At 41.8% G+C, this 23,307-nt stretch overlaps 1 protein-coding gene across 1 annotated transcript in view; it reads right to left on the bottom strand.

Annotated features, from left to right (window-relative positions):
* Positions 1–23,307, bottom strand: part of ASTN2 (astrotactin 2) — an 859,422-nt gene that overhangs the window by 252,213 nt on the left and 583,902 nt on the right. Inside the window, exon 13 of the mRNA XM_044306147.1 lies at positions 1,118–1,242. Within this exon, the coding sequence (XP_044162082.1) occupies positions 1,118–1,242 (125 nt within the window). The remainder of the gene's footprint in view (positions 1–1,117; positions 1,243–23,307) is intronic.

Raw genomic sequence — 23,307 nt, 5'->3', positions numbered from 1 at the left:
TGGCTGCTCACATGCTCACATGCATTTTTCATGTATTCTCCCATTAGATGGGAATATTGGAGGTGTAACCAGGCATTCATAGTATATACTGTATGCACAATATACCATAAATACAGTATTTCAGTCGGTAATATCCCTTTAGCGTTTATTTTCAGCCCTTGGGTTTCCTTCAGTCTGACAATGTGGCCTCCAAACAGAAAAAAGTTGTGCACCCCTGCCCTATAATAACAGTCTAAACATGCTGGGAGTTGTAGTTCCCTCCTCTTATACATCTATTCCTGTAACGACCCCTGATATCCAAAAATAACACCCTAGAAATGTTGGGAGTCACTCTTGTGGCTCGTGCCCCGTCACTTCCGCCATTGGCTGCTGTGGTCACGTGCCCCACATCAAAATGGATGCGGAGAGACCCAGGACCTAAACAGCCATGGTGAAGCCAGACCCAAGTGGTGGGGGTTAGGTATGAACACCGCCGTGGGTCTAGTAACAAGGTGATACCACGCCATATGCAGGTTGAGGAGAAGTTGCTGAATGTGTGTGGGGGGTATTCCAAAATTTGCTATTGGGCCCAGTCATTTCTAGTTATGGCTCTGGTCCTATCTTAGACATTTCATTCTATAAAAATGTATTTGCATCTTGGCCATTCGTGGTTACGATTGGAATAACTACAGTAGGCATAGGCTGGGGGTGGAGCTTGCTGGGTTACGTGGTTCACTGGTATGGGTGTGCAGAAACAGTGGAATATGGTCAACTCGGCTATTTGGGTAACTTTACATAATGAAAGTACAAGATGGGAATAACCCTTTAACTACTATACAGGGTTGTTTTAGTGGGTTTTTTTTTTGTTCCTCACGACTTGCTAATGTCCAAGACACAACTTGTAGTATAGACATGTACTGACCAACTGGATGACACAAAGCTCAGTAGAACATTAGACTGACGTCAGGAGAACTTCCCATCTTCTACACCAAACATAGAGCCAAAACACAGTGTGAACACAAACATAGTGGAGTTTTTGTCTGCTGTGTATTCATCAATATATTGAGCTTTGTCATTAGAACATATAGGCCACTGACAAAAATGCTTATTAGGCAATGTAGCTGCTCTCGGCACTGACCTGTAAGCAGCAGTATGTCCGGCCGTGGCTCAGATAGAACACCTCTACACTGTTCTTCCACCGGAAGTGGGATTACAAGAAGTCCATCTGCCAGTTGTGGGAAATCTTTGATGAAATTATTCTCTCTAAAAAAAAAGCCATTAGATGTTCATTAAACATTCATATTGAAAGACAGGTATATGCAGATGTAAAATACAACATATGACATCTAATGATAAGCATCACATCTTCACAATCAGTCTGTGCAGTTTATGCAGTTTAGCAGGGGCACTAGCAGTGTCCTGGACTGCCAATCCCCACTTTCCACTGTCTACAAGCCAGAGGGGCACCTTCCATTCCCCAAAAGAAGTCCAAGATGAAATAAGGACTTCATTTCAAGTTACAATGTAGAGCTTCATTCTATAATGGTACATGAGCATAATGCAGGCAGTGTTTCATTGTGGCAATTTTTTTTTACCAAGGATGGAATAAAGTTGAGAATTGCCTTTTGGAGTCCTGATCCGTGGCCGACAAGAGCAAAATGATGTATCCTTCTTTGCCCGGGTGAACTGAAGAACTTGTCTGACTGGAATATTCTTTTCAGCAAAGCACAGGGACATGAGGTATTTAAAGGGAACCTGTCACCAGAATTTGGGGTATAGAGCTGAGGACATAGGTTGCTAGATGGCCACTAGCACATCCGCAATACCCAGTCCCCATAGCTCTGTGTGCTTTTATTGTGTATAAAAACCGATTTGATACATATGCAAATTAACCTGAGATGAGTCAGAGCTTGAAAATATGACTCTTCTCTGGTCACACAAGTAAGATATGACTCTTTTATGTTCATTTGCATATGTATCAAATCGTTTTTTTTACACAATAAAAGCACACAGAGCTATGGGGACTGGATATTGTGGATGTGCTAGTGGCCATCTAGCAACCCATGTCCTCAGCTCCATACACAAAATCCTGGTGACAGGTTCCCTTTAAATGGAGACTGTCAGACCTGACAATACCTACTAACTACATTAGTACATTCATAGCACTGCCGCTTCTGACACCAGATCTGTAATTTATATGTTCATTCTCAACCCCTTTCCCCTGCTGTGCCCCCACAAACCAGGCCTGGGAATGCAAGTAGAGGTCCCCTTCACTAGTGGGGTACCACAGGGGTCTGCATCGGTCCCCATTCTCTTCAATATATTCATTAATGATCTTGTAGAGATTTCTGCTGATGATACTAAACTGTGTAAAGTAATCACACTTCAGCAAGTGGCATTTATCATATAGAGAAAGTTACTACAAGACACTAATGTATTGTGATTGTCCATATGGCTTAATTTGCTGGCTAGACTCATTTTTCCATCACATTATACACATCTCATTTCCATGGTTATGACCACCCTGTAATCCATCAGCAGTGGCCATGCTTGCACACTATAAGAAAAAAGAGCCGGCCTATGTGCACTACTATTGTTCTGGACACCAGGGAGGCCAGCGCATTTTTCTATAGTTTGCAGTCATGGCCACCACTGCTGGACTGCAGGGTGGTCATAACCATGGAAACGAGAAGTATATAATGTGATAGAAAAATGGGTCAAGCCAGCAAATGAAGCAATATGGACAATAACAATATATTAGTAAGTGGCTTGTATTAACTTTCTCTGCATGCTAAATGCCATTTGCTGAAGTGAGAACGACCCCTTTAACACAACAGAGGACAGTATACTACTACAGAGGGAGCTGGATAGATTGTAGGCTTGGGTAGAGAAGTGGCAGATGAGGTTTAACACTGACAAATGTAAGGTTATGCACATGGGAAGGAATAATGCAAGTCACCCGCACATACTAAATGGTAAAACACTGGGTAACGCCGACATGGAAAAGGACCTAGGAATTTTAGTGAACAGCAAACTAAGCTGTAAAAACCAGTGTCAGGAAGCTGCTGCCAAGGTCAATAAGATAATGGGTTGCATCAAAAGAGGCATAGATGGCCGTGATGAGAACATAGTCCTACCACTTTACAAATCACCAGTGAGACCACACATGGAGTACTGTGTACAATTTGGGGCTTCTTTGCACAAGAAAGAAATAACAGAGCTGGAGAGGGTTCACAGTAACTAAAGTAATAACTGGAAAGGGTGGACTCTCCCATGATGTATTTATCCCCAGGACTGTGACTGTGACGAGGGGACATCCCCCACGTCTGGAGGAAAGAAGGTTTGTACAAACATAGAAGAGGATTCTTTACGGTAAGAGCAGTGAGACTATCGAACTCTGCCTGAGGAGGTGGTGATGGTGAGTACAATAACGGAATTCAAGAGGGGCCTGGACGTATTTCTGGAGCATAATAATATTACCGGCTATAGCTACTAGAGAGGGGTCGTTGATCCAGGGAGTTATTCTGATTAACTGATTGGAGTCGGGAAGGAATTTTTTATTCCCCTAAAATCAGGAAAATTAGCTTCTACCTCACAGGGTTTTTTGCCTTCTTCTGGATCAACTTTGCAGGATAACAGGCCGAACTGGATGGACAGATGCTTCTTTTCAGCTTTACAAATTATGTTACTATGTTACTATTACTCACACGGAGTACTCTCCATTACGTGCTCTGCAGGGCTCTCCGTTCAGTCCAGGGCCAGTTTGAGCATGCACAATAGGAGATGGATATACAAATCACTCATCTGGTGTCAGTATTGGCAGGTATGAGCATGCATTCATGTAGCGGCAGCAGTGACCCCCATAAGCTAAGGGTTATTTGAGCGAGCAGTCCAAGCTATTTCTAGCATGTCAAGGCCGAAACTAGGAAGTGGATAGGTGTGGAGACTGGAGCAGCAGCTGGATGGCAGGGGATCAGTGAGGTCCGTAAAGATGCTTTGTTTTTAAGTCTCACCCTGTTTTTACATAAGATATTTCCTCCAGAAAACCCCTCCAAAGGGCTTATCCCATTAAAGAAAATGTATGCCCTATCCACAGGTTCTCGAGAACGGAGGCCCTGTGTTCAGCCATTTGAATGGAGCAGGGGTCTCGTATGTGCACAGCCATTCCATTCAATCTTTGGGACTCCTCGAGATAGTTGAGTACAAACGCACATGCGTGACCATTCTTGCAATCAGTGGGGCCCCCCAGTGGTCATTAAGGCTTATTGTGAGTGTGCACTACCATTATACAACCTGGGCTCACAGGTGGATCTTCTGACATCTGTGGCCGAGAACTGCTCCTGTTGTGTATACTTTACAGTGGGTGGCATAGACTGATACAATGCAACAACACTACAGCAGAGAGCAGTACTAGTTCAGAAAGGATAGTCCCGGGGAGTGGGGTAAGTATAACCTATATGACGGGCCCAGGCATTGGGGTAGGCACGTTTTATAGTTTGGATAACCCCTTGGATAACGGTGCACTTACCTGACGAAGGGATCAATCTGATCCCGAAATGCGTTGATTGGCACCGATAAAGCTTCTTCATCTTGGCACACTTTGCCACCAGCAAATTCCCAGTTTCCTTTCCCTCTCCAGACTTTTTTCATTCACTGGCAGTAAGCAGGACTCTTGAAGTTCACAAGGTATTATGACACAGGGTATACTAAAAAATTCCATGACTTTATGGACGGCATATATTTTATGTTTGGAGACCACCTCCTACTGATTATCTCCTGTGCTACCAGCCCTTTAATCAAGTAATCAATAAATTATGTATGATGAAGAACGACAAACATGAATATTACATTGTAACAAATTAGAGAGGTCTAAACTGAAATCTGAATACCTAATGCTACGAATGTTAAGGACGTACAACTTGTAATTGATATTTTCCTCTGTAATTTTTATTTTTTTCTCTTTTGCCTTATGGATGAACGGCAGCATCTGCGCTTCTTGGTGACATTATCCTGATGATTACGGTAAGATTAATATACATAGATATGCACGAACATGTCCACAGCTACGTGCCTGACATAAAATAGAAATGAAAGGAATGTAGCAGATGTAATCAGCAGAGCTGAACTACTATTGGGGGGTGCACTGTCATAACCGTAGTACACGTGATCTCAACCTCAGGTCTTTCAGTCACACCCATGTCTAACCGATGCATAGAATCACGCACACAGCCATGCAGTCTCCATAGCCAATCACTGGTAGTAGTATGGGTCATCAGAAACCTCAGTGACTATAAAGGGCATCTGTCAGCAGTTTTGTACCTATGACACTGGCTGACCTGTTACATGTGCGCTTGGCAGTTGAAGACATCTGTGTTGGTCCCATGTTCATATGTCCCCGCATTGCTGAGTAGTGTTGATCACAAATATTCGAATTGCAAATTTTTATCGCGAATATCAGCACTTCGAGAATTCCCAAATATTTAGAATATAGTGATATATATTCGTAATTTCAAATAGTCAAGATTTTATTAATCAGTACACACGATCCCTCCCTGCTTCTAGCTTGTAGGCCAATGAGAAGGCTGCAATATCTGCAATTTTCATAATGCAATTTTTTATCGAGAATTTTTCAATTGCCGATTTCTGCAATCAAGAAAATAATGACTGGAGATAATGAATTCTCAAATTTGCGAATATATGGCGAATATTCACCCAAATATTTGCGAAATATCACGAATTCGAATATTGCCCCTGCCGCTCATCACTATTGCTGAGAAAAATTAAGTTTTAAAAGGGTTCTCCTTAGCATAGGTCATCAATATCAGACAGCCGGCACCCCCGCTGATCAGCTGTATGAAGGAAAGGCGCGCAGCAGTGTACACGTGCAGTCTCCCTTTTAGCTTCCTGCGCACCATAGACATAGCAGCAGCGAGCAGGAAGAGAGAAGGGTGGCGGCATGCACGCACTGCTTCGCGCCTTCCCTTCATATAGCTGATCGGCAGGGATGCCAGATGTCAGATACCTGCTGATCTGATGTTGATGACCTATCCTGAAGATAGGTCATTAATATTAAAAGCCCGGGGAACCCCTTAAATATATGCAAATAAGTCTCTCGGAGCAACAAGGGCATTGCCATTACACCTAGAGGCTCTGAGGGAGTGGCAGTGGCAGAGAGAACAGAACCTCCAGGTGTAACGGTAACGCCCCCGTTGCTCCTAGAAGCTCTTTTGCATATATTAAAGCATCATTTTTCTCAGCAATGCGGGCACATATGAACATGGGACCAACACAGATGCCTTCAGCTGCCAAGTGCACATGTAACAGGTCAGCCAGTGTCATAGGTGCAAGTCTGCTGACAGAGGCCCTTTATAAGTGACAGACTGTAGGATGCTATGTTTGCCACAAGTCATTAAAATTTGGAATCTACATCTGCTACATCTGCCGCGGTGACCTGCCATCAAGTGCTATTATTGTGAAGTGGAAGCATCTAGAAGAAACAACAGCTCAGTCATAAAGCAGGTCTTACAGAAACGGGCTGCTAAGTGCTAAAGCAAATGGTGTGTGAAAGTCGCCAATCCTCCATTGCATCACTCAGAAACTGTCTCTGCAAGTGACATCCACTGAAGTACTAGGAGTCGGAGGCCTCATTAAACAGGTTTCCTAGGTCAAGCAGCTGCACATAAGCCTAAGATCAGTATATGCACAGCCAAGCGTTGGCTGAGTGGTGTATAGCCTGCCCTTGACAGCCTAATAGGGAGATATCAACCTTTAAAAAGGGCTAGCTGCTTATCTAATAGTAACTGTCATTAACTAGTTATACATTTTTTAGCAACTGATGTGTAATTGAACTAAACGTGATGGACCTGTGTTTTTTAATCAACCTACACGTATGTAATTATGTACTGTAAAATGTAGTGAAGAAGCGCTAACAGTATGGTATAATCTTCAGGGTTTGACCTATTTCCAGTGAATGTTAATGTTAATGCTACGACATACAAAAATATTGTAGACAGTTCTATACTCCCAATTCTGCGGCGATGGTTTTGGAAGGCACTTTAGTGTTCTGGCATGCAGAATTGATCAAGAAGACCATCCTTCACCTGGGACAGTGGTTTAGTTTGCTGCCCTAGCCCTTTACACACATGGACAAAATTGTTGGTACCCTTCCATTAAGGAAAGAAAAACCCGCAATGGTCACCGACATAACTTGAAACTGGCAAAAGTAATAATAATATTTTTTTTTTACTGAAAATCAACTATGAAAATCTGACATTGCTTTTGAATTGTAGTTCGACAGAATAATAATAATAATAAAAAATAAACTAATGAAACTGGTCTGGACAAAAATGATGGTACTCCTAGAAGAGCTTGAAAATATTTTTATTATTGAAGCTTTATTAACCCCTTTAGGACCCTGACATTTTTCGCCTTAAGGACCAGGCCATTTTTTGCATATCTGACATGTGTCACTTTAGGTGATGATAACTTTAAAACGCTTTTACTTATCCAGGTCATTCTGAGAATGTTTTCTCGTCACAAATTGTACTTTATGACAGTGGTAATTTTGAGTCAAAATATTTCATTTTTATTTATAAAAAAGTACCAAATTTACAAATAATTTGGAACAATTAACAATTTTCAAAATTTCTATATCTCTGCTTTTAAAACAGATAGTGATATCTCCTAAAATAGTTATTACTCTACATTTCCCATATGTCTACTTCATGTTTGGACCATTTTGTAAATGATATTTTCTTTTTTAGGACGTTAGAAGTTTAGAAGCGAATCTTAACATTTTTAAGAAAATTTCCAAAACCCCATTTTTAAGGACCAGTTCAGGTCTGAAGTCACTTTGTGAGGCTTACATAATAGAAACCACCCATAAATGGCCCCATTTTAAAACTACACCCCTCAAGGTATTCAAAACTTATTTTACAAACTTAGTTACCCCTTTAGGTGTTCCGCAAGAATTAAAGGAAAATGGAGATGAAATTTCAGTTCAAAGTAACAAAGCAAGGGGTAACAGCCAAACAAATCTCAATATTTATTGCCCTGATTCTGTAGTTTACAGAAACACCCCATATGTGGTCATAAACTGCGGTACGGGCACACGGAAAGGTGCAGAAGGAAAGGAACACCATATGGTTTTTGGAGAGCAGATTTCACTGGGATAATTTTAAGTTGCCATGTCGCATTTGAAGACCCCCTGATGCACCCCTAGAGTAAAAACTCTAAAAAAGTGATCCTATTTTGGAAACTACGGGATAAGGTCGCAGTTTTGTTGGTACTATTTTAGGGTACATATGATTTTTTCGTTGCTCTATATTACACTGGAATAGGGCAACTACAGTACCCTGAAATATTATCAACATTAGGGTTATTCACTTTAGAAAATAGACGACTGAGGGGAGATCTAATTATATAGCTACTAGAGAGGGGTCGTTGATCCAGGGAGTTATTCTGATTGCTTGATTGGAGTTGGGAAGGAATTTTTTCCCCCTTAAGTGGGGAAAATTGACTTCTACCTCACAGGGATTTTTTTGCCTTCCTCTGGATCAACTTTCAGGATGACAGGCCGAACTGGATGGACAAATGTCTTTTTTTGGCTTTATATACTATGTTACTATGTTACACTTTTTGTGAGGTTTTGGCACCGTTTTTAATTTTTACAATGTTCATCTGACTGGTTAGATCATGTGCTATTTTTATAGAGCAGTTTGTTACGGACGTGACAATACCCAATATGTCTACTTTTTTGGTTGTTTGTTTCAGTTTTACATAGTGAATGGAGCTTAGCCCCGCCCTGGCCATTGATACTAGTCGTGACGTCACTGGGCCTGCGGTAAACGGTGAGAAGGCCGCGGCACTACTGCCAGCACCGCTGCCTTCTCAAACAGCTGATCGGCAGGGGTCCCGGGTGTCGGATCCCCGCCAATCAGATGCTGATTATCTATTCAGAGGATAGATCATCAGTTTAAAATAACTGTAGAACCCCTTTAAATTTTACACAATAAATACTTTTTTGAAACAAAGAAATTCATGCTTTAGTGTCTCCATATTCTGGGTGCCATATCTTTTTTTAGTTTTAGCCCGATTGTTTTATCTAGGGGCTCATTTTTTGTGGGATGAGGTGACGGTTTGATTGGTACTATTTTTTTGGGGGGGACATACACCTTTATGATTGCTTGATGTTGCACTTTTTGTGATGTAAGGTGACAAAAAAATTGTTGTTTTAGTACAGTTTATTATTCTTTCTACGGCGTTCAGATGAGGGGGTGGATCATATGATATTTTTATAGAGCCAGTCGTTACGGACTCAGCAATACCCAATATGTCTGTTTTTATATTTATTTTCAATTTTTTTCACAATTTTATGTGCTTTATTTTGGTAATTTTTTATTTTTTTATTTTACTTTACTTGAAGCTTTATTTTTTTATTATGAAAACACTTTTTTTTTTACTTTTTATTTTGTCCCAGTATGGGAATTCAACTTCTGGGGTCTGATCCCCTCTGCAATGCATTACAATACAACCAGTATTGGAATGCATTGGCTGTCAGCTTTTATGCTTACAGCCTGCCTGTGAGACCCAGCCTAAGGGCTTGCCTTCTCTGCCATCGGGTCCCCGCCACTGCAGCACGGGACCCAATGGAGATGCGGAGGAAACCTTTACCCTCCGCTAATCCTCTGCATGTCGTGGTCAGCTTTCACCGTGACATACAAGGGGTTAATACGCCGGCTTCGTTGTCTTCACCGATACCGGCGTATGCAGCAGGGACCCAGCTGTCAGTGACTGACGGGTTAATGCCGCTGATCAGGTGGGCACAGCTCCTGCACCCGCCCGATCAGCCCGCCATACATGTACGTCGCTGGTCCTTAAAGGGGTTGTCCGGGATCAAACGTATTTTTTTTAAAACGTCTTACTCACCTTTAGTAGGCGAGTCTATGTTGCCAAGATGGTTTTAGATAGCTTTCACATTGGAGCATGGCTCCTACAGTCCCCAACAGATTGTTTACATATCTGTTTATCTTTGCGATCAGTTCCTGCCGCACTGTACTATGGTCCCAGTGCAGCCCGGCATCTCCTGGTTTCTACTGTCTAACATCGCACCCCTGCACCCCCCCTCATACATATTCATGCATCCTGCACATCGTCCACTCCTCCATCGATCCGCCCCCTCATACATATGCATCCTCCTGCCTCATATTCCTCCCCCATATGTACAGCCAATAAAGCTCCATGCCTAGTGACGTCACCAGACTGGAGGGGCGGGGCTTAGCGCGATGTCGGCCGGCCTAGTTACCGCCCCTCTATCCTCCCTGCATAATTACCTAGGCTGCCAGTGACGTCACCAGACTGGATGGGCGAGGCTTAGCGCGATGTCGGCCGGCCTAGTTACCGCCCCTCCATCCTCCCTGCATAATTACCTAGGCTGCCAGTGACGTCACCGGGCTCCCCGAGCAGCGGAAGAGGAGGCTTTGCTAGCCTGCCAGGGACCTGGTACGTCACTGAATACAAGACAATACTCCCTTCCGGCCAAGAATTTACTGGATAAAACCTGGGCTTGAGAAATATGTTCAAAAGGTATGACATGCATGTTTGTAATGTGTATGTCAGTCTATTACTATTAGAACAATGTCCCCAATCCCGGACAACCCCTTTAAGTCACGTCCAGCTGTGACGTACATGTACAAGCCAAGAAAACAGACCAGTAAAGACAAAAAAATCCTTTATTAAACATAACCAAACACAAAAGACATAATCCTGGACAAACAGGCAAGATAAACAGATGGATCACCACTGGGCCAAGTGCACCGGTTTGATTTGGGGCTAAACTCTAAGGGCGTTAGAGTGAACCCCAGATATTCACAGTACCTCTGATGATGGGGATAGACTTTCTCGAGGGTTCACCAGGTCACTACCTCCTGGTATAGTCATGGTGCACTTGGCCAAAATCTGCAAGGCAACTGACACTGGTGAATAACACAAGTGGTCCAGGCACAAAAGCAAAACAGGAACTGGAACCCAAAACAACCAGAAACATAGAACCCTGTTCAGACACAAAAACATGCTGAAACACAGGCAGGCAAAGACAGATGCCTGGACCCCATGCGGAATGGATGAATGGCGGTCACAGGCAGAGCTACATGGACATGGCACCGGAACCCATGCGGAATGGATGCATGGAGTTCCCAGTCAAACAAGGCCAAAGACATCGAGGCATGGTGACATTAATGAATTACCATACAACCACACAGATCAGGGTGCAATAGCAAACACCCAGGTCAGGAACATACACCCTGCACACAGCCAATATGAAGATTGAACAGGCACACAGAGGCATCCAGCATAGTAGCAACAAGTGTCACAGTGAACTGCACAGTGGCAGGTGGCCAATGGTTCCAATGATATTGCAAAAAGCATTGGAGAAAGTGGGCATCCTTGTCTTGTTCCCCTACATATTTTGAAGGATTTAGATATTTGCCCATTTACTAATACTTTAGCAAAGGAATCTGTATAAAATAACAACCCTTGAAAAAAATCCCTCACCAAAACCCACATGTTCTAAGGTTTCCCACCAAAAGATCCATTCCATTGTATCAAACGCTTTAGTGGTGTCCAAGGCAAGTATGGTTCTCTATTCTGGATTAGATGTCCTGGCCTGCAGGTTTATAAAACATCTCTGAACATTATCTGAAGTTGGTATCCCTGGCATAAATCCAGTTTGATTCTCATGGATAATACCTTAGATCACCCTAATTGACTTGCCAAAATTCTCACCAGTAGTTTATCATATTTATTAAAGAAATAGGGCAATAAGAATCAATATACCTTTGCTTTACACAGCGAGGATGGTAAACTTCCATGTAATTTTGAGAAATTCTATACCTCTATTAACTTTGGAAGCAAAGACTCTCTGTAGTACAAGAAGTATTCAAACAGAAATAATTTGACCATAAGGACATATTAAATCAAGCAGTGTCTTGTAATTAACATCACAGGTATCTTCAAACTTGTAATCGTTCAGTTTGCCTATTTAAAGGGTAAAAAGCTGTCATTGTGCTGTTTGGCATCATGGTATTTACCACACTTAACATGTACTAAAGAAACCTAAGGAGTGAGTTGTCTCAGGAGATCAGAAAGAGAATTATACACCAACATCTTAAACGTAAAGGCTATAAGACCACCTCCAAACAGCATGAATTTCTTGTTATGCAGTTGCACATAGTATTTAGAAGTTTAAGGTCTATGAGACTGTAGCCAACCTCCCCGAACATGGCTGCAAGAGGAAAACTGATGACAAATTGAAGAGATTGATAATACGAATCGTAACCAAAGATCCCCGAAAAACTTCCAAAGAGATTAGAGGTACATCAGTGTCAGATCGCACCATCCTTTGCTGTCTTACCCAAAGTGGACTTAATGGAAGACGACCAAGGGGGAAACCAGTGTGGAAAGCAAATCATAAAAAAACAAAACTGGGATTAGCCAAAATGCTAATTGAGAAGCCACAAAGCTTATGGAAGAATGTGCTTTGGATAGATGAGACTGGAGCTTTTTAGCAAGTCACATCATCTCTACTGTATGTTCACCAATGCAAGAATGAAGCATACAAAGAAAAGAACATTGTACCTACTGTGAAACAGGGAGGTAGCTTGGTTACATTTTAGGGCTGCTTTGCTGCATCTGGTACAGAGTGTCTTGAATTTGTGCAGGTTTCAATGAAATCTAAAGACTATCAAAGCATTCTGGAGTGAAATGCGCTGCCCAGTGTCAGAAAGCTTGGACCTCCGACAAGATAACCCAAAACACACAGCTAAAACACCAAGAATGGCTAAGATCAAAGCAGTGGACCATTCTAAAGTGATGTTCTATGAGCTCTAATCGAAATCCCGTTAAACATCTGTGGAAGAAGCTGAAACATGCAGTCTGCAGAAGGCACTCTTCAAATCTGAGACAGCTGGAGCAGTTTTATTTCGAGGAGTGGGTCAAAATACCTGTGGGTAGTTGCAGAAGTCTCATTGATAGTTACAGAAATTGCTTGATTCAGTGATTGCCTCAAAATATCAAGTTATGGGTACCATCATTTTTGTCCAGGCCAGTTCCATTAGTTTGTTTTATAAATTATTCTGTTGAACAGCAATTCAAAAGGTATGTCTAATTTCCATTAGTTGTAAAGTAGTATTAAATCAAGGGTACCTACAGTTTTATCTACATGTGTATGTACAGTACATGCCATGAGCAAGGAAAACTGGATTGTTGTCACCCCCTGGCACTAGGACCCAATGCATATGCCCCTGTAACCCCCACAACTATATCTCTGCACAAACTGAGGTCCACAAAGACATGGCTTGACAAGTCTGATGTGGTGGAATTTCCCAGAGCCCTAGATTCAACCCCATCAAATATTACTGTCATAAATTAGAACACTTTTTGTGAGACAGACCATTCTATCCAACATCAGTGCCTGTCCGACCAAAAGCAATTTAGGTTGAATGGGCAGAAATTCCCACAGACACACTCCAAAATCTTGAGTGGAGGTTGTGATAACCACATAAAGGGACATATCTCCATATCACGATTGACACCCATGATCTCAAAATTGGATGTCAAACAAGTACAGTAATTTAAATGTGTTGATCAGATGTCCATAACATAGTAACATAGTACATAAGGTTAAAAAAATACATTTGTCCATCCAGTTCGGCCTGTCATCCTGCAAGTTGATCCAGAGGAAGGCAAAAAAAAAAAAAAACCTGTGAGGTAGAAGCCAATTTTCCCCACTCTAGGGGAATAAAACATTCCTTCCCGACTCCAATCAGGCAATCAGAATAACTCCCTGGATCAATGACCCCTCTCTAGTAGCTATAGACTGTAATATTATTACACTCCAGAAATACATCCAGGCCCCTCTTGAATTTCTTTTATTGTACTCACCATCACCACCTCCTCAGGCAGAGAGTTCCATAGTCTCACTGCTCTTACCGTAAAGAATCCTCTTCTATGTTTGTGTACAAACCTTCTTTCCTCCAGACGCAGAGGATGTCCCCTCGTCACAGTCACAGTCCTGGGGATAAATAGATGATGGGATAGATCTCTGTACTGACCCCTGATATATTTATACATAGTAATTAGATCTCCCCTCAGCCGTCTTTTTTTCTAGTGAATAACCCTAATTTTGATAATCTTTCAGGGTACTGTAGTTGCCCAATTCCAGTTATTACTTTAGTTGCCCTCCTCTGGACCCTCTCCAGCTCTGCTATGTCTGCCTTGTTCACAGGAGTCCAGAACTGTACACAGTACTCCATGTGTGGTCTGACTAGCGATTTGTAAAGTGGTAGGACTATGTTCTCATCACAGGAATCTATGCCCTATTTGATGCAACCCATTATCTTATTGGCCTTGACAGCAGCTGCCTGACACTGGTTTTTGTAGCTTAGTTTGCTGTTTATAAAAATTACTAGATCCTTTTCCATGTCAGTGTTACTTAGTGTTTTACCATTTAGTATGTACGGGTGACTTGCATTATTCCTTCCCATGTGCATAACTTTACATTTGTCAGTGTTAAACACCTCATCTGCCACTTATCTGCCCAAGCCTGCAATCTATTCAGATCCCTCTGTAGTAGTATACTGTCCTCTTCAGTGTTAATTACTTTACACAGTTTAGTGTCATCTGCGAAAAGTTATATTTTCCTATGCAAGCCTTCTACAAGATTATTAATAAATATATTAAAAAGAATAGGGCCCAATACTGACCCCTGAGGTACCCCACTAGTGACAGTGACCCAATCTGAGTATGTACAGTTAATAACCACCCTCTGTTTTCTATCATTGAGCCAGTTACTTACCTACTTACAGACGTTTTCTCCCAGTCCGAGCATTCTCATTTTATATACTAACCTTTTATGTGGTACAGTGTCAAATGCTTTGGAGAAGTCCAGATACACGACATCCATTGATTCACTGCTGTCAAGTCTAGAACTTACCTCCTCATACAAACTGATTAAATTAGTTTGGCATGACCGACCCCTTAATGAAGCCATGCTGATATGGCGTTATTTGCTTATTTCCGTTAAGATGCTCTAACATAGCATCCCTCAGAAAACCTTCAAACAGTTTACCCACAACAGATGTTAAACTTACCGGCCTATAGTTTCCAGGCTCTGTTTTTGGACCCTTTTTGAATATTGGCACCGCATTTGCTATGCGCCAATCCTGTGGGACATTCCCTGTCAGTATAGAGTCCGCAAATATCAGAAATAGGGGTCTGGCTATGACATTATTTCATTATCTTAGGATACGGGGGTATATGCCCTCCACTCCTGGCGATTTGTCTATTTTAATCTTTTTAAGTCGCTGTTGTACTTTTTCCTGGGTCAGACAGGACACTTTTGATGGGGAATTTATTTTTACATTCAGCATTTCATCTGAAAGTTTATTTTCCTGAATACATTAGAGAAAAATTAGAGAAATAAATATTTAGCAGCTTTGCTTTCTCCTCGTCGCTCTCTGCAACTCCCCCCTCATTACTCTTTAAAGGGCCGACACCTTCAGATTTATACTTTTTAACATTTATATAATTGAAGAACATTTTAGGGTTAGTTTTACTCTCTTTGGCAATTAATCTCTCGGTCTCTAGTTTGGCCGCTTTTATTTGGATGTTTTTAAAGATATCCCATTTTGTGGCTGTGTTTTTATTTTTGAGGACTTTGTCGCAGTTAGTTAGGCCTATGGCCGCTCTTAGTTGGCTAAATTTAGCTTTTTTGAAGTTTGGTATTTTTGTTCCTCCCTGTAGAAACGCTCTCTTGAGAATGATAATTGGAAGGTTATTACTTTATGGTCATTATTTCCCAGGTGTCCCCCAACCTGCACGTCTGTTGTTCTGTCAGGCCTATTGGTTAATACTAAGTCCAGTATGGCCGTCACTCTAGTCGGGTCCTGAACCAGTTGGGAGAAGTAATTGTCTTTGGTTATTGCAAAGAACCTGTTTCCTTTATGAGATATACAAGTTTCAGTTTCTCAGTCTATATCTGGGTAGTTGAAGTCCCCCATAATAACCACCTCATTATGATTTGCCTCCTTGTCTATCTCGTTTAGTAGTAGATTTTCTGTGGACTCTGGTATATTAGGTGGTTTATAGTAAACTCCTATTAGTAATTTATTATTGTTTTTATCGCCATGTATCTCTACCCACAGTGACTCCACATGTTCATGTCCCTCACTTATATCTTCACGGATTGTGGGCTTTAGACAGGACTTTACATAAAGGCAGACCCCTCCCCCTCTCCGGTTTTGACGATCCTTTCTAAACAGGCTGTAACCCTGTACATTAACTGCCCAGTCATAGCTATCATCCAGCCATGTCTCAGTTATTCCCACTATGTCATAGTTCTCCTCACACTTCACTAATTCCAGTTCCCCAGTTTTATTAGTCAGGCTTCTGGCATTAGTACAGGGAGTGCAGAATTATTAGGCAAATTAGTATTTTGACCACATCATCCTCTTTATGCATGTTGTCTTACTCCAAGCTGTATAGGCTCGAAAGCCTACTACCAATTAAGCATATTAGGTGATGTGCATCTCTGTAATGAGAAGAGGTGTGGTCTAATGACATCAACACCCTATATCAGGTGTGCATAATTATTAGGCAACTTCCTTTCCTTTGGCAAAATGGGTCAAAAGAAGGACTTGACAGGCTCAGAAAAGTCAAAAATAGTGAGATATCTTGCAGAGGGATGCAGCACTCTTAAAATTGCAAAGCTTCTGAAGCGTGATCATCGAACAATCAAGCGTTTCATTCAAAATAGTCAACAGGGTCGCAAGAAGCGTGTGGAAAAACCAAGGTGCAAAATAACTGCCCATGAACTGAGAAAAGTCAAGTGTGCAGCTGCCAAGATGCCACTTGCCACCAGTTTGGCCATATTTCAGAGCTGCAACATCACTGGAGTGTCCAAAAGCACAAGGTGTGCAATACTCAGAGACATGGCCAAGGTAAGAAAGGCTGAAAGATGACCACCACTGAACAAGACACACAAGCTGAAACGTCAAGACTGGGCCAAGAAATATCTCAAGACTGATTTTTCAAAGGTTTTATGGACTGATGAAATGAGAGTGAGTCTTGATGGGCCAGATGGATGGGCCCGTGGCTGGATTGGTAAAGGGCAGAGAGCTCCAGTCCGACTCAGACGCCAGCAAGGTGGAGGTGGAGTACTGGTTTGGGCTGGTATCATCAAAGATGAGCTTGTGGGGCCTTTTCGGGTTGAGGAGGGAGTCAAGCTCAACTCCCAGTCCTACTGCCAGTTTCTGGAAGACACCTTCTTCAAGCAGTGGTACAGGAAGAAGTCTGCATCCTTCAAGAAAAACATGATTTTCATGCAGGACAATGCTCCATCACACGCGTCCAAGTACTCCACAGCATGGCTGGCAAGAAAGGGTATAAAAGAAGAAAATCTAATGACATGGCCTCCTTGTTCATTGAGAACCTGTGGTCCATCATCAAATGTGAGATTTACAAGGAGGGAAAACAGTACACCTCTCTGAACAGTGTCTGGGAGGCTGTGGTTGCTGCTGCACGCAATGTTGATGGTGAACAGATCAAAACACTGACAGAATCCATGGATGGCAGGCTTTTGAGTGTCCTTGCAAAGAAAGGTGGCTATATTGGTCACTGATTTGTTTTTGTTTTGTTTTTGAATGTCAGAAATGTATATTTGTGAATGTTGAGATGTTATATTGGTTTCACTGGTAAAAATAAATAATTGAAATGGGTATATATTTGTTTTTTGTTAAGTTGCCTAATAATTATGCACAGTAATAGTCACCTGCACACACAGATATCCCCCTAAAATAGCTAAAACTAAAAACAAACTAAAAACTAATTCCAAAAATATTCAGCTTTGATATTAATGAGTTTTTTGGGTTCATTGAGAACATGGTTGTTGTTTAATAATAAAATTAATCCTCAAAAATACAACTTGCCTAATAATTCTGCACTCCCTGTATACATACATTTGAAAGGGTTTATGCATATTTTTTACCCTACACCTTTCCTTCTAAACTGTTCTAGTCCCTCCTTCCATTCCTCCCCCAGTCCCCCTACCTTGCCCCCAGTCTCTATCTGCACTATCTTCCCCTCCTATAATGTAATTTCCCTCCCCCCCCTAGTCCCTAGTTTAAACACTCCTCCACCCTTCTAGCCATCTTTCTCCCTAACACAGCTGCCCCTTCCCCATTGAGGTGCAGCCCGTCCCTACGATAGAGCCTGTAGCGATAGAGAAGTCGGCCCAGTTCTCCAGGAACCCAAACCCCTCCTTCCTACACCAGTTCTTGAGCCACTTGTTAATCTCCCTAATCTCCCGCTGAATTTCTTGTGTGGATCGTGGTACAGGCAGTATTTCGGAAAATACTACCTTTGAGGTCCTCTCCCTAAGCTTTTGACCTAAATCCCTGAAATAATTTTTAAGGACTTTCCACCTACCTCTAACTTTGTTATTGGTTCCGATATGGCCCCTCCCAGTAATCTGTCAACCCGATCCGCGATGTGTCGAACTGTAGCGCCAGGAAGACAGCACACTGTTCGGCGATCATGGTCTTTGTGGCAGATTGCCTTATCGGTTCCCCTAATTAATGTTACAGTATTATTTATAATTTATAATATATATATATATATATATATATATATATATATACTTCACTTATAAAGGAACAGGACTTAATTCACACAAACTTTGGACTTTTCTTTTGGTAATTTACACGTGACATATTATTTATTCAGAAGACCTTCTATCCAACTGTGTAGTTTAATGGTAATTGCTTAGGTTGCCTCAACATTTTAACTCCCATCAAGGTGTGGGCAAGTAGTGTGCGCATCACATCTTTAATTCAATGTACTGTGCTAACCACAGTGGTGTTACCCTTGAAAGTCATGTCCTTGAGTATGAAAAGATAATTCATCACCTTGCAGAAGAACAAAATAATGCATTTAGCACTTGCAAGCAATAATTCATAGGACCAATTAAGTCTAAACACCTGCAAGACCCATACTCAACGTGTAATATAAATGCTGATGATATCACACCCTGTTTTCATGCTGCACTGAGGACAAACAGTTGGAACTGGTTATTTCATGATGATTTAAAAACAGGATCGGAGATGGAACTGAAATGTTGTATTCTAAACTGTAAGGTAAATCCACATCAGACACGTTACATATGACTTCCTTAGTGTGATGTGAAATGTTAGGTGGTTACTTTAAAAAATCCACAAATATCAAACACACAAATCAAAACCTAGTTTACAGATTTCAGTGCAAACTGCAGAGCCTTTACATTGCAAAATCTACAGTAGATCAGTGGCTCCCGTCCCCTTTGTACTGCCTCATAGGCTTCAGGCCTGAAGCCTATGAGGCAATAAAACGGCACAGGAGATCACGATTACCTCACCGCGACCTCCTGCATCAGGTCTCGTGGGATGACGTAATGACGCAGCACAGGAGGGCACAGTGATGTGTTCGTGACCACCTGCGCCAGGACGCCCAATCACAGGCCACAAGCAGTGATGGCGTGAAGTAGAGAGGTGAGTATTTATTAATTTTTTTAAAGTAAGGCAGGCCGTACTGGGGGCACTATGGTGGTGGGGGAGCATTATAAATACTATAGAAGAGAAAGGATACAAAGGTGGCAATTATATATAGAAAGAATGGGCTCCATTATAATAATAACAAGGGGGCCATAATAATAAAAATAATACACAGGGGGCCATAAAAATAATAATACAGAGGGGGTCATTATAATACAAAGGGGCCATAATAATAATAATGCTGGGGGGGTCATTATTATCATTATTATTATTATATTAGGGGGTTATAATAATAATAATACTACTACTACAGAGGGGGGTATTCTAATAATAATACAGGGAGGCTATAATATTATGGGGGACTATCTGTATGGCACAAGCACAGTATTGGAGGTAGCAACAGGATGACAGTTTTGAGGCACCAGGAGGGAGAGGATGATAGTAAAGAGAGGAATCTAAAAATGTGTTATCTGAAACTGCAGTGACGACGCATGGCTGAAAGAAGGTATCATGGTGGTCTTATCTCTGAATGAAGATATTGAGGAAAGAGTCTACATCACAGGAGATGTCACTGGATGTAAGAGGTATGGTGCTGTAGTCTACTGTATATTTCCATGTCCATCCAAATATTTGTTTCATGGTAGGGATGAGGGGGGTATAGAATTTGTCCCACACTGCTGCAGCCTGGCCCCAGACTTCAGGCCACACTGTGTGTGTTTGGAATTCTGGGGCCTCACACCCATCTACTACATTATCTGTACTCAGAGAGTTATCACCGCGTTATCTGTGGTGTTACATAGGACTGCAAGTGACATCTAGTACATTATCTGTAAAAGGGGCATGTTCACAGGTTGGGGGGTGCAATAGTTGGCTTGCCCCGGGTGCTGGCAACCCACGCTACGCCACTGCAATATTTCCAAATGTGTAAAACACAACGTAAAGGAGACATACAATGAGCAATCTCTAAAATGTCCATACATTAAAATCAATTATCAATTATTGACCAGTATGTTTCATCCTAACTGACCCGTCATGTCATAGTGTTTTTGTGCACTTGGTGGTTGAGTCAAGTATTGAAATTATAACTAACTGATCATGGGGGTCTGATTGCTGAGGTTTCCACTGATTCCATGAACAGGGGTCCCCTTCCTTGTCCTGATGAAGCAACAGGTTGACCATGTGCCCCATTGCTCCATTCATTCTTTATGGGACTGGCAGAGACAGCCAAGAACAGCTATCTCCAGCAGTGTTGTAGAGAAAGAATGGAGCAGCTCCACCATGACTGGTTTGGGTCCCATTAGTCAGACCCATAACAATCAGTTAGTTATTCCATATCCTGTGGTTAAGAGATAACTGTAATACCTGCCACAAACCCTAATTCTGTCACCTCAGATTCCCCTCTTAGTAATCAGTAAAAGACAAATGGTCTATGCACTCTATGGTGATGAAGGAGTCCTAGGAGTCCTACACATTGCATTGTGTGAGAGAGCTTAGGAGTCCTTGTATCTGCATGCAGCGCCCAGCAAGTCTGCAGGGGCATAGTGAGGAAATACAAGCAGGTAGAAACTGCAGAAAATGTCAGATTCATAATCAGCATCTAAACTATTTACTTATTACTGTAGATTGTGGGGTGTCCTGCTTTTTGTGTGTTGAGCTACAGAAACAATTGTAGCATCATTATTTGTAACACAGTGTTTTTTTTTTTTTTTGCTTTATCAGGGCATGAGCAATGTGTGCATGTTTTACGTTACCTGTTTTTACAGATATTCGTTTATTTATTTACTATTTTTATATGGATCTTTTATTTAATATATCCTCCAAGATACCATTAAAGATGACTGGTCACAGTGGAATCCATAATAGCCCAAATTTTTGAGGAAAACATCTCACTGCCAAGACCCAGCTGGGGGTAGGAAGGCTCCTCCCAGCTACACCTTGCTTCTTGAGATCTATGTAGACTGCTATTGAGAAGACAGTAGTGTTTATAAACTTCTTTCTTCTGCAACCTCAGGCTAGGTAGCAGAAGCAGGAGATTTGATGTCACGCCATACAATAACAACCGTGTGTAGTCTACGGTCAAGACCATGGACCATATATTTACACCATGTTCTCCTTAACAGGCTAAACATAAAATGAATATACACTGATCAGCCACCACAGTAAAACCACCTGCCTAATTTCTAGGTTGGATCACTTTCTAGGTTGGGTTACTTTCTATGTTGGGTCCCTTTCTAGGTTGGGTCCCTTTTTAGGTTGGGTTACTTTCTAGGTTGGGTCCCTTTCTAGGTTGGGTTACTTTCTAGGTTGGGTCCCTTTCTAGGTTGGGTCCCTTTCTAGGTTGGGTCCCTTTCTAGGTTGGGTTACTTTCTAGGTTGGGTTCCTTTCTAGGTTGGGTCCCTTTCTAGGTTGGGTTACTTTCTAGGTTGGGTCATTTTCTTTAACTGACTCAGCTATTTTGCCAAAATCTTGTATTGAACAGCCCGAGTGCATGCCAATCAAGTCCCCATCTGCTGCTGATTCACATGGAAAAAAAAACTGTCAATCAGAGGCAGGTGGGTGGGGAGATCCATGAATATGGGGACTCATTGGCATTTACTGGAGCTGTTAGAACCTAGCAGCAGAAAACTGCTGACAGATTCCCTTTAACTTTTCGTTATTTTCTGCTAAAGTAGCTCTTCTGAAGGATTGAACTGAATGGCTTAAGCTTTGCTCCCCATCTGTGTCAATGAGCTTTGGGTGCCCATGACCTTGTCAACGGTTCCCTTTGTTTAGACAGTTTTTACTAAGCACTGACGAGTGCATACCAGAAGACCTGCTGTTTTCGAGATGCTCTGACCCAGTTATGTAGAAATCACAATTTGGTAGTTGTCAAAGTTCAGATTCTTAAACTTGCCCATTTTCCTGCTTCGAACACAGCAATTTCAAGAATTGACAGTACACTTATGGCCTAATATAACCCACGCCTTGACTGGTGCTAGTGTCACAAAATGATCAATGCTATTCGCTTCACCTAACAGTGTTTTTATTAACATTTTCAAATTACAATAATATAAGCAATAGCCAATCAGAAATCCGTTGTAACATAGCCTGTGATCAGTAACAGGCGCAGCATTAGACATTTCAAGAGTCATTCATTAAAGTAAAATATCTCTGTCCCCAAGGAATGCATTACTGCAAGTTACAGTATGAAACACAGAGTCCTGTCAATCCTGAAAGGTTTGCTAAACATGTGTAGATGATATACAGATCTTGGATCTGTTTGAAACCTTCTCACTACCCTGACCACCGGACTCATCTCGGCATGTATATAGAGTCCCCGGGAGGCAGGACAGCGATAGTATGTCAGCATAAAAAAATAAAAGTTCCAAACAAAGCCAGGTAACTGAACAGTGGCCCCTCTCCCTGTATCCCCCTCCATCTAATCAGTATCAGGGTGGTCTCAGAGGGCTCAGATTATTCTGCAGCCCAGTCTGATCTCAGCGTGCCCACTATCTGCAGGCACGAAGCCCACTTTGGCCGATGGAAGAATAAGAATGCATCAAAAATATCAGGACTTTGAAGTGAGAGGTTAAAGAGACAGAAATTGGGGGATCATTACTCAATCTACAATTCTGGTACCATATAGTCAAGGAAAAGCATGAGGGTAGTTTAGAGCAAGTCTCTGGAGGAAATGTATTTACCCCTTACTATAAAGAAAGAAATAACCTTCCTTCCTTTCTGGGTCGCCTCTATCCAGTCCATCTTCATA

This window comes from Bufo gargarizans, chromosome 9, assembly GCF_014858855.1.
Source record: "Bufo gargarizans isolate SCDJY-AF-19 chromosome 9, ASM1485885v1, whole genome shotgun sequence".
Classification (NCBI taxonomy): domain Eukaryota; kingdom Metazoa; phylum Chordata; class Amphibia; order Anura; family Bufonidae; genus Bufo; species Bufo gargarizans.
This window is presented reverse-complemented; position numbering and strand designations above follow the sequence as displayed.